This window comes from Danio aesculapii, chromosome 2 (assembly GCF_903798145.1).
Source record: "Danio aesculapii chromosome 2, fDanAes4.1, whole genome shotgun sequence".
Taxonomy (NCBI): Eukaryota; Metazoa; Chordata; class Actinopteri; order Cypriniformes; family Danionidae; genus Danio; species Danio aesculapii.
In genome coordinates, this window is record NC_079436.1 from 40,166,788 (window position 1) to 40,180,218 (window position 13,431).

At 36.4% G+C, this 13,431-nt stretch overlaps 1 protein-coding gene across 1 annotated transcript in view; it reads left to right on the forward strand.

Annotated features, from left to right (window-relative positions):
• Positions 1–13,431, forward strand: part of epha4b (eph receptor A4b) — a 236,552-nt gene that overhangs the window by 127,507 nt on the left and 95,614 nt on the right. Inside the window, exon 6 of the mRNA XM_056479332.1 lies at positions 10,026–10,138. Coding sequence (XP_056335307.1) covers positions 10,026–10,138 — 113 coding nt within the window. The remainder of the gene's footprint in view (positions 1–10,025; positions 10,139–13,431) is intronic.

Consider the following 13,431-nt stretch of genomic DNA (forward strand, 5'->3'; position numbering starts at 1 on the left):
GTGAAGAAGTTCTCATTAGATTTTCAAACGCTAAATGCGCTCCAAATATGATTTGAAGGCATCTTTGTAGTCAACGTGTGCACGTCTGTTTTTCAAGAAGGGTAAACAATGTCAGTTTCTCTTTCTCTAAATGTTATACATCCCAAATCTTTACTCTGACAGTGAAGGTTATCTTTTTTTTTTCTTTTTTTATTCAGCGAGATCTCTCAAAACTCTGCAGTGTTTGACAGCTCTCGCGTCTAGTGTGTGTTTGTGTTTGTGATTCAGCATGTTTGTGGATCTTCCTCCTTCAATGTTGCTTCTCAAGGTCTCAGAGTTGAATAACAGACAAAGCAGATGTTTGGTGGAGCTAAAGGTTTGCTGTTGTTCAACTTGATTCTCATCTCTCGTGTACACAAAGACTCTGTGGAGATTCATCAGTGCACACTAATATTGACACCCGTGCCATATATATGTGTAATGAATTAACAACAGAAGTGAGGATCCAAATGCAGTTTATTAAGACATTCGTAGCAGGCAAAGGTCAAAACAGTGACAGACAGGAGCATGCAGGTAATCCAAAATGATTAAGTCAAAATAACAGGCGTATGGTCAGAACAGGCGAAATAACATAAGCAATAAGCAAAACATGGCAAGGCTAAACAAGGAAAATGCTTAGAAGTGTGTGTGAGATGTATTTATAGTCCTGGTAATCAGTTCTCATGAGTTTCAGTTGTGTGTTTTCAATCATTGGTGATCTGGAACTGGTGTGTATGAGGTACATGATGGGATATATAGTCCAGTTCAGTGGCAGGCATGTAGTGAATGAATGTTTTCCAGCAATCTGCACATGCTAGATTGGTGGTGATCATGACAAAATGAGCAAAAAAAGCTATGCGAAAAATATATTTATTGTTTAGCATTTTGATCATTTGCTTAAACTTTTAGAGGATCACAAAGTTTATTTGTGACCCTGAACAACAAAGCCAGTCTTATTTTGTATATTTTTGGCAATAGTCAAAAATACATATATGGTACAGATCATTTTATGTCAAAATAAATAACAATCAAGATTACTTTTAATATTTCCTACTGTAAATATTTTGCGACTGAATGTTTGATTAGTAATATTCATTGCTAAGAACATAATGTGGACAATTTTAAATGTGATTTTCTCAGTATTTTGACTTTTTGGGAACCCTCAGGTTCCAGTTTTTCAAATAGTTGTCAAATAGTCAAATAGTTGCTGTGCCAAATTTGACAAACCATATATCAAAGCTTTCAACACATATGACTGGCTTTGTGTTCCAGGGTGGTTGATTGTAAAGAATTCTACTGTATAACTAGAACTAGTTATTCTGACCATTCATTTAAGACTACACCAGGCATATTTGCATTCAAAGTTTCTTTTATCGTCATATATTCTTCATTACTCTAAAAATACTATATATTTTTGATGAAATACCCTACTATTGTGTACAAGTTACTATAGTAGACCACCCCTATAGGTGTAATTTGTCAGGCAAGCAAAAGAGCAAGGATTTTTCACTTGAGTGAAAATGTTCTTTTTTAAAAGTTTGTAAGACATATCTGAAGTAAAGTTATGTTTCTGTCAGCAGAAAGTTGCTAGGCAACTGAGGTACAGTATACACATGCAAAGGCATAGGAAAAAGTCACTTAAATGCAGGTGATAAATTTGACCATTATAAACAGGTTTCCAACATGTTGTCTCCCATTGGTTATGACAACCAGTTAGTCCCATGCCAAACTCATCCTATTAGTGTGTGATGATTTGTATATTGGTCAAAGCCACCGTTTAAATGAAGCTGTCTTTGTTAATCTGATATATCACATTTGTCTGCCAGAAGATCCATGTTATTTATGTTTGTCCTGTTTTTGTTTTATCTTTCGTTGGTTCAGTTTTTGTTTTGCTTCTTTTTTGTGAGTGTTTTGTTTTGTTTGTGTTTTCTACTGGTTATTTTTTTTTTTTCACTTATTTGTGTACTTTCTGTTTTTGGTATAAAAGTTTTTGTTTAAGGTAGAAACATGCAGAACTCTTTTGTGTTTTGTAATTTTAATAAAATATCAAATTAACGTTAGAATGAAATATGCACACATTTATGAAAAGTCAGAGTATTTATGGGTTTTATTTTAAAAGGTTATCAAATTAAATATAAAATGAAAAATCTAAATCAAAATGACAGCCTTGGTATAGTTCTAGTGTTAAAATAAATAAATAAATAAATAAATAAATAAATAAATAAATAAATAAATAAATAAATAAAAAAATATGCATTAAAAATGTTTTGCTCATATGAATTCATAAGGGTATCAATGATTCTGGCACATATTTTTAACAAAAATATTCAGGGGTTCGAGTGGTTCGGATGACCCACCCCTTACTGAAAAAGGTCGAGATTAGGGCTGTGCGATTTGGGGAAAAGATCTAATTGCAATTTTTTTTAAACAGATATTGCTATTTCGATTTGATTTGCGATTTACTTCTGTAGTCAAGCTTCAGCTCAATGATCTGTATTGTAGCGTCTTACTGCTAAAATACAGTGAGTGTTGGCTAAAAAAAGGAACTGAAAAGATATTAACTTCAACATTTATTCAATTTTTTTTTTTTATATTCAGGAAAGAAACACTTATTTTTCTCTAGAGCAAACCGTAAACACAAATAAAATGACCTTAACTTTCTGTAATCAAGTTGAACTCAAATTAGGGAGATAGTATAGCTTATTATAAAAAAAGAATTATTATAAAAATACAGAACACTCAGCAAAATAACATGGCTGAATAACAACTCTGAAATTGTACTTTGCTGTTGCTTGCTACTAAATCGAGTGTCTCTGGCAATACTTTTAGTTGACTTTTTAGCAAGACACTCCTCCTATAGCCGCCTGTGGTGCTTTCTTAGGTGCTGGTTGTTGTGCTTCATCGTGCTTTGGCAACAATTCTTATAAATTACCTGTTTTTGTTCCATGTCTGCGACTTTAAAACCAAAATATTTCCATATTACAGATGTCCTGTTATTCTTTGATAGTAATTCATCTATTATTGCTACTGAAGCGGCAGACGCCATCACCCCACTTGTCCACGCTTTCCTGTTTGTTTGGTTGTTTGTTTGTTCTTTATTGTGGGCATTCCGCAGAGTTCGGTTGCGCAATTCTGATTGTGCAGAATGAAAGTTTGCTCTCTCAGTTGGCTAGTAAGACTATCACACACAGACGGCAGTCATGCATTTTCTCTGGGCGGGGGAAATTAAATTATACATATATACTCCATATCGCAGCCTCTTGCGATTAGCTAATTGCAGCGTTTCTAAGCTTGATTGTGATTTGATTTCAATTAATCGCACAGCCCTAGTCCTGAATTTGTCCCATACATGAGCTTATTTGTCCTATTTTGACTGCTATGCCATCATGGTGAAAAAACCCATTTTGTAATGTGTATTTATATAGAACGTTTATTGTGTATGACCATACACCCAAAGCGCTTTACAATCATGAGGGGGCGGGGCGTTCTCTCCACAACACCACCAATGTGCAGCAGTGATGATGCAACGGCAGCCACAGGACAACGCACCTGTGCGCTCACCACACATCAGCTATTGTTGGAGTGGAGAGACAATGATAGCCAATTCGGTGGATGGGGATGATTTGGAGGCCATGAACATAAGCGCCGATTGAGGGACTTTGGCCAGGACCCCTACTCTTTATGAGAAGTGCCAATGGATTTTTCATAACCACAGAGAGTTAGGACCTCGGTTTAACGTCTCATATGAAAGACTGCGGCCACTGACAGTATAGTGTCCCCTTCACTTTAACTGGAGCATTAGTACTCACACAGACCACAGGTTGAGCGCTCCCCTGCTGGCCTCTCTAACACCACCTCCAACAGCAGCCTAGTTTTCCCATGTGGTCTCCCATCCAGGTACTGACCAGGCTCAGCCGTACTTAGCTTCAGTGAGTAACCGGTCTTGGGCTGCAAGGTGATATGGCTGTGGTTTAAGACCAAGCGGTATTATTTTTCATGAGGCCAACATCCTGCTGTGTATTCTGATGTAAGAAAAGTCACCTTTTGCTACTGTATTGTTGAGAAAACATTTTACAAGTAACCTTTATTTTAAATCCTGGACCTTATTCTAGACCCATGAAAAAGTGTAAAGCAAAAAAGCAACCATATTTCACTAGTTTACACTTGCAATAGTTTCAGAATAAAGCGTATTTGGCGTGCTGTCTGGGGAGAGGGCTCTGAGCTCAGGGAAGACACCCAAACTCGAGTTATTCCTCTTATCAGGAAACAGAGAGGAATAGGGATTCGAGCAAAGTATCTAGCCCGGCCCCAGAACACTCCCCCCGGGATTGTAATGCTTAAGAGGTGAGGTGACGGGGTGGTGGAGGGATGCTGAAGTCGTAAGATGCTGCAGGTAAGACAGCTTTGGTATATATAGGGGTTTGGTCAAGAACTGATTGGATAATAGAATAATTGTCAATGACGTATTTGATACTGAAACTTCCGCGCGTGCTCCTCCCGAAATTTGTTTATAAAACATCACTAAAATTGATTTGAATACTAGTTTGGTTAAAATAGTTAAAAAGTGTGGCTATGATGACCATCTGACAGGCTAATTCAGAGTACTGCTTAAAATCTCACTAAAATGCAGTATTTAATTTTCATAATTAAAAAGAAAATGAAGTGTATAATTGCAGAAGATTAGCATTTTGAGAAAAAATAGTCACCCATTTCACAAGGCTGGCTATGAGCCTGATATTTTAGCTTTTTGATAAAACTGTGCTGTGTTTGTACTGTGACCTTTTGTACTCAGTTAGAGCAGATTGTTTTGTTAATATTTTGAGCAAAAGATCCAAAGGTTAAATATTTAAGTCATTATTTCCACAGCTGTCTTTGCTCATATTTACAACAGAGCCAATATTAGTGGAGGGTGCTGTAGATTCATAGAAATCCGAATGCTTTAAATAATACATGGCATCAAATGCATTATCTACAGTTGGGACTCGTCTGTGGTGCTAAAATGTGCTGAAAACACACCCCTGACGGGCCGGTGAGGGTCATCAGTGCAGGCGTGTTCTCATTAAATGTGTGTTTGTGAATGCGTGTATGCTGGTATTAGGCTTTGGATTAAATATGTATGAAGCTGTTCTGGCTGTGGACGTCGGAGGCTCTTGAGCAGAACAGGCACATGCTGAGACTGAAGAGCTTAGTGTCAGAACAGGGTCAAAGATCATGATGATTTATACATTCAGCCACTTCAGACTGCGAACCAGCACAAATCTGAATACTGTACAGTTTTTTGGAATTAATGGTACTCATTAATATTCACATTTAAAACTTCCGCAGAAAGTTTTTTTTTCAAGTCTGAAGTACCACGAGTAAATTTTCCCCATTTTTATAATTAGTACATTTCTATACTTATTTTTTTTCTTGTGTTTTCTTCTACAATTGTGTATAAATAATAAAGAAAATCCAGATTTCTGTTTTAGTTTTTTTTACTTACTGTTTAAGTGTGTTAAATATGTGATAAGATTAGTAATCAAAAGCCCGAGTGAATTTGTGTGTCTGTGATTTCTATGCAGAAAGAATTTGTAAATTATTGTAGCAGTACTAGTAGTAGACAGGAAATCTGTTGTGGGTATCACCATATTGCTGCAGACATTCCTTAAAAAATGCCGGCAGCTAGCTCTCTGCAACTCTCACATGGTGGCCCACTGAAGCTAAGCAAGGCTGCGCCTGGTCAGTACCTGAATGAGAGACAACATGGGAAAGTTAGTTTGCTGCTGTTAGTGGTGTTAGTGAGGCCAGCAGGGGTTGCTCAACCTATGGTCCGTGTGGGTCCTAACACCCCAGTATATTGAAGGGGACTCTATACTGCTCAGCGAGTGCTGTCTTTCGGATGAGATGTTAAACCGAGGTCCTGACTCTCTGTGGTCTTTAAAAAATCCCAGGATGTCCTTCGAAAACAGTAGGGGTTTAAGGTCCTGGCTAAATTTGCCCACTGCCCTCTGTTCATCATGGGCTCCTAACCATCTCCATGTCATTAGCTTCAACACTCTGTCTCCTCTCCACCAAACACCTGGTGTGTGGTGTGCACTATGGCTACCGTTGCGTCATCCAGGTGGATTCTGCAAACTATTACCGTCATGAGAACTTTTCACCAGGTTTTGTGTCAGGATAGTCTATACACACATGGCTGTCTGACACTATTATCTGCACCTATTGAGTCAGTGAAGACCACAGACACCTGCATCACCAAAATGCAGAGGTTTTTTCTCCCATTCATCGTGCGGTATGAAATTCCATTAAAACTACACTCTTCCAGCAGTTCATAGTTGCACCCAATATCTCGTTTGTCACGGGGGCATGCATGAAATGTTCCTGAATGAAAGTGAAAGAGCCAAACTGCAGTTAAAGCCATCAAATTAAAAATGAAACACACGAAATTACATAAAACTCTGGAGGAAACTTGGATAGCAATGACGTTAATCAAATTATGTGTTATAATAGGCCCACACAGAATGCAGATTTTCCGCAGAATTTCGCAGATTTCCGCAGATTTTTAGCCCATCATTAATTCTGTTTATTTACTTGAGTAAATATGTGTAAATCTATTTTTATTCAGTTTTTAAATTAATTACAGTAATATTATTGACTAATATAAAAATGGTCATCTGATTTATGTACAATATAGTTTGTACAGTAATATTTTCTGTCTTTTAGTAGATATATGAGAGACTTGCATTGTTTACCAAATAAAGTGAATCTAATTGGATTTGCATTTTAAACACTAAATAAAAGTTAAAAAAAGATAAAAAAAAAAATGTTCCACATATTAAGGTTTTAATTATGATACTGCCAAAATAATTCTGCAGAAATCCGCAGATTTTTATCGAAATTCTCAGCAGAAATAGCAAAAAACGTCCGCAGATTCCGTCTGGCCCTAGTTATAACAAGTAAAACGGGATCATGAAAGGAACATTCAAAAAGTAACTCATGTAAACATCTTAATCTTATTATTGTCTTAATTAGATTAAGGCAAATAATTTGATTGCTCATGCCCTTGTAAACGTAGTCAATGTCAAGAACAAATCTACACCCATGCAGCCAATGATGAACTTTCGGTGAAAAGTTGGACTACTTTCAATTTCAAAAGGTTTCTTTTACAGCATCGATGTTGTAATGTAATTCAAATACATTCAGTTAAATATCCTTAAGCAACCATTTGGTTGTTAAAGTGTAAAAAGGGATGAAAGACCATTTAAATGGAGGTGCCATCATTAGCAGCAGGCTAGCGCAAAAAAACTGCATTGAAAAATACTGGGGTAAAATGTATTGGTGCGGAAAAATCTAATTTAATGCAGTGCTTCTTGTTTGGTCTGATACTCACTTTATATCATATATCAATCAGGCAGTGAAGATCGCTGATTTTTAAAGAAATATGATCTTAAACGCATCGAATTTGTATGGAATGACAATTCACCGGAAGCCTTGGGGCTGGCTGGCTGACTGAAATTAAATGTCCATGTGCATATACCCCATTGGTGTTGGAACTAAACTCTGCTGGACACCAGTCCTCCTGGACCGGTTTGGGCACACATGCTCTAGTCTAATGGACACTTTTATGTGAGAAATATATTTGTAATTAATTTAATGCATCCTTTCTTAGTAATTGCATACCATCTTAGTGTCAATAATAAAATTGTTTTGAATTATAATAATTCTTTATAGCTTTTAAATCACCAAAAAACAAGCACAAAAATATCTATCAGCTGTCTAAAACTATCAGCAAGACCAAAAGAAAAAAAGCAAAAGAAAATGGCAAAAAACAATGTACTATCAAAAAGTAATGGCAGGTGCATGTACGTGTGCAGGTGTGTGTGCGTGTGTGTGTAGTACATCTAGTGATTTGAAGGCCGTTCACAGATCTCGGAAGAGGTGAAGGACACAAGGTGAATTTACCTCCAACCGTCTGACCAAATATCAGGCCTGCTGTCATCCCTCCTTCCGCTCTCATTCTCTTCTCTGTCCGTCCTGCTGTAGTGAGAGAGATGAAGAAGCAGCCGACAGAGACAGAAGGTGTTAGACTGTTTCAGGAGTGTAATTACCTGCTGTTTTGTGGCCTCCTTTGTCTCTCTTTAGACAAAGGTCTCACAGCACTTGTGTGTTCGTGCGTGCGTGTGTGCGTGCGCGCGCACCTGTGTGTGTGTGCAAAGCGCTCTTTAGAATGTGAGGGGATCAAGAGTTCTTAGTTTTTTTTTTTATTAATTATATATTTTTGATAAGTTAATAAATAATAATACATAAATAATTATACTGCTACTACCACCACTACTACAACTACCACTACTACCACCACTATTTCCACCACCACCACCACCACTATTACTACTACTACTACTACAACTACCACTGCTACTACCACCACTACTACCACTACTGCTACTACTACTACTACTACTTCCACTACCACCACCACCACCACCACTACTACTTCTACTACTTCTACTACTACTACTACTACTACTACTACTACTACTACTACCACTACCACTACTACTACTACTACTACTACTACTACCACCACCACAACTACTACTACTACTACCACTACAACTACCACTACTATTACCACCACCACTACTACAACCACCACCACCACTACTACCACCACTACTACTACTACCACTACTACTACAACTATCACTACTACTACTACTACTACTACTACTACTACTACAACTACCACTACTACTACCACTACTACTACCACTACTACTACAACTACCACTACTACTACTACTACTTCCACTACTACTACTACTACCACCACCACCACTATTACTACTACTACTATTATTACTACTACTACTACCACTACTACTGCTATTACTACTACTACTACTACTACTAATAATAATAATAATAATACATAAAAATGGGCGGCGCGGTGGCACAATAGGTAGTGCTGTCGCCTCATAGCAAGTAGGTTGCTGGTTCGAGTCTCAGCTGGGTCAGTTGCCATTTCTGTGTGGAGTTTGAATGTTCTCACCGTGTTCGCGTGGGTTTCCTCCGGGTGCTCCGGTTTCCCTCACAAGTCCAAGGGCGTACACTATAGGTGAATTGGGTAGGCTAAATTGGCCTTAGTGTATGTGCTCTTTTTGAATTTTTAAAACACCATTTTAACGTCAAAATTATTAGCCCCTTTAAGCAATGTTTTTTCAATATTCTACAGAACAAAGCATCATTATACAATAACTTGCCTAATTACCCTATCCTGCCTAGTTAACCTAATTAGCCTAGTTAAATGTCACTTTAAGCTGTATAGAAGTGTATTGAAAAATATCTGGTAAAACATTGTTTACTTTCATCATTCGTTCATTCTTTATTAATCCGGGGTCACCACAGCGGAATGAACTGCCAACTTATCCAGCACATGTTTTACACCGCGGATGCCCTTCCAGCCGCAACCCATCTCTGGGAAACATTCACACACACTCACCCACACCCATACACTATGTATTTTTACATAGTTTAGCTTACCCAATTCATTAGTTATTAGAAATGAGTTACTAAAACTATTATGTTTGGAAATGTGTTGACAAAAAATGCTCTTTCTGTCGAACAGAAATTGGGGAAAAAAATAAACGGGGTGAATAATTCAGGGGGGCTAATAATTCTGACTTCAACTGTATGTAAGACAATGTGAAGACTTGTGCGACTGCCTTTATGCTTCTCCCGAACTTGAAAATATAATTGGCTGAATCGTAGAGATGCTGGATTAAGATTGTGTGGGGGGTTAAATCTTTTTTCAATTAATCTTGCAGCCCTAGTGGGCGTGGCTATTTATTTATTTTTTATTGCGAGCTGATTGTATGTAGTAAAGTAGATATTTCATTCAGAAAGATTGGGAAAAGGGTTTGGGAAAAGTTATTATAACCTAACACACCTGCTCCTCACCATTTCTGATGCATCACATGTTGACTATTCTGTCTCTCAATGTCTGCCTCTCTCTCTTTTTTTTCAAGTGAATGTGATCCTGAAGGAGAGAAAGAGTAAAGACAGTATTACCCTGGCATGGCAGGGGCCCGACAGACCAAACGGAGTCATAGTGGAATATGAAGTCATCTACTATGAGAAGGTACATCTGCTGGTTTCTCATCTTCATACACACGCACGCATGCTTTTCTGACCTCCATTAAAAGCTGTAATGATTGCAGTTGTCCAGGCAGCCCTGGCATGTGTAATTGAGGGCTGAAGCATCATCGTGCCTTTGGGAATGAAAGCAATCAGTGGACCCTATAAGCCACAGTCGACTGCTCACACATTTATACACGCATAGCTCTTTAATTATAACAGGAGAATGATACTGGCTGACGTTGACGTCACAGAGTAGAGAGAATACCGTCACTGAAACACACACCTGTGTAGATCGACAGGTAAATCAAGATTTAAAAAAGACACATGCTGTTTTTAGGAGTAATATGACCAATATATAAAAGGTGAAAATAGAATAGAAATTTGATTTAATTTCATTTAATTTAATTTCATTTAACCCTTTCACGTGGAGTTTTAAATACTCCAGCTGAATAATGATCAGATTTTTTGTTATCGCCCTTGTTGCTAGAAGGCATACAGCTGCAATCGGAAGTTGACAAGAAGTATTTATATTATTTATTAAATTATAGATTAATTGTATTTAATTAGCGTTTACCCCTACCTCAACCCTAAACCCAACCCTCACGGTAATGTAAAAATATAATTTGTTGTACAGTGTCACAAAAATTATGCTATACTGATGAGCGTATCCTCAGCTGTATCCTATCCAGACTTCACATTCTCCTGAAGCACGGTGTGATCGTACACGTGAAAGGGTTTATTTTATTTTATACAACTAAGCATTGGCTGTGTACTACTGATGAAAAAAAAAATACTAAAAACAAACAAACAATCAAAAAAAGAGCAAATCTAGAAGCTTTTAAATCAACCAATCAAACAATACAAGTGATTAAAATTGAATAATGAAATCCAGAGTGGGAAATGCGTTTTATTTTTATTTTTATTTTTTAGCTTGATTTGATTTAATTGAAACTGCTTTATACATGTATTATATTTCTAACTGTTAGTTTTATTTATTTATTTATTAATTTGGACATGAAACATGCATTGGGGCGACGCGGTGGCGCAGTGGTTATTGCTGTCGCCTCACAGCAAGAGAGTCCAAAGACATGCGCTGTAGGTGAATGGCGTAGGCTAAATTGTCCATAGTATGTGTGTGTGAATGAGTGTGTATGAGTGTTTCCCAGTGATAGGTTGCAGATGGAAGGGCATCCGCTGCATAAAACATAAGCTGGATAAGTTGGTGGTTCATTCCACTGTTTCAACCCCTGATTAATAAAGGGACTAAGCCGAAAACATGCACCTTCCAAACCTTCACATTTTATTTTATTTTATTTTATTTTATTTTATTTTATTTTATTTTATTTTATTTTATTTTATTTTATTTTATTTTATTTTATTTTATTTTATTTTATTTAGTTTAATTATTATTATTATTATTTTATTATTATACACTCTAAATATATGTATATACAGTTGAAGTCAGAATTATTAGCCCCCTGAATTATTAGAAGAAAAAATATTATCAGACATACTGTGAAAATTGCATTGCTCTGTTAAACATCATTTGGGAAATATATAAAATAGCAAAAGAAATTCAAAGGGGGGCTAATAATTCTGACTTCAAATGTATACAGAATCTATACTTTTTCGTTTTTTACTTATTTACACAGATTACACTTAATATTGCATTTTGCAAGATCTATTCCCAACCATTCAGAGCATCCTGCCTGCTCACAAACAGAAGTTTTATTTACATCAGACCTGCACAGATGCAGTCGTTTGACCCAGTCTAGTCTGGCACACATACTGGTGGCTGTGTGATTATGGGATGTCAGCTGAGACTCAATGCCCAGATGGGTGTCTGGCATTAAAGAACGTGTGGTTCATGCTGGGTTTGTTGGAGCTGGAATGATCCCACGTTCTCACACACAAACCTGCCTCTACCCTCAGTCTTTCTGGGTATGGTGGACAGAGACCAAGTCTTTCCCAGAACCCATTTGGAAAAAAATTCTTAGTTTTGAAAGGCTGTTTTTTGGACGCAATGCTGGACAGATTCAAAGCTTGATAGCTCATAGCTAATTACTTTCATCTCTTATTTTGTTTATTGTCTTATTTTGTTTAGTGTTAGGATGCTTTCACACTACTACTTTTGATGCACAAGTGTTTTCATTTATTGTTAGTGTTTGGTGAATGCTGCTTTTTTAATTTTGGTTGCACACCCATGAACCGTACTTGAGTCAAATATAAAAGCACCCTTTATCTATGCAAGACGTTGAATTCAAGTTGATTTGGATAAGTGTCAGTCAGGGCAAACGTAAATACCATACATCCTAAAATGTAAAAAATTTGGTAAATAAAAAAAAATGCAGTGAAATCATGAATCTATGATTTTTTTAATTTGGCGACACAGTGTTTCCCAGTACTGGGTTGCAGCTGGAAGGGCATCTGCTGTTTAAAACATATGCTGGATAAATTGGCTGTTCATTCCGCTGTGGCGACCCCTGATAAATAAGAGACTAAGCCGTAGGAAAATGAATGTATGATTGAATGAATGATTTACTTGACAAAAAGTGCATTTTTTTCCTTAGTGTTTTATAAATATGAACACATTTTGATGGCTGGATATGGAATTTTTGACTGATACGATAACTGATCTTTTTTTAGATTTAGTGGCCGATATTGGATATATTAGCTAGTCTTTATTTTATTTTATTTTATTTTATTTTATTTTATTTTATTTTATTTTATTTTATTTTATTTTATTTTATTTTATTTTATTTTATTTTATTTTATTTTATTTTATTGCAAAAGGCAAACACATACAGTGAACAACTGATATGATTTTATTTCAAAACCCTAACTTAAGAAAAGTTTGATTAATTAACTATTCTTTTCTATGGCCAACTTTCTTTTACATAAATTAAAACTACTTCCTGACCAAAAAAAAAAAAATAAATAAATTAAATAAAGCAATCAAGTCACTGATCAGTCACCAAAATCAAAATACCAGTTATATAATAAAAAGTGTCAGACAGCAGGCATGTGAAGTGGTTTAACCATTAGAAATAATACATAACCTATCAGCTTAAAGATAATGGCTTTAAGATACATTTTCTTATCAGACCGATTACGATAACCTTAAAAATAGCATTTATCCATTATTGATATGGATGGCCACATATATATCATGCATCCCTAGGTGCAACACACTACAACAAATTTGTGACAGAAGCCAAGTAAACCTCAACATGTTATCAGATGTAATGTGTTACAGAATGAGTAAGTGTTAACAATCAGCATCCCCATTTTCAA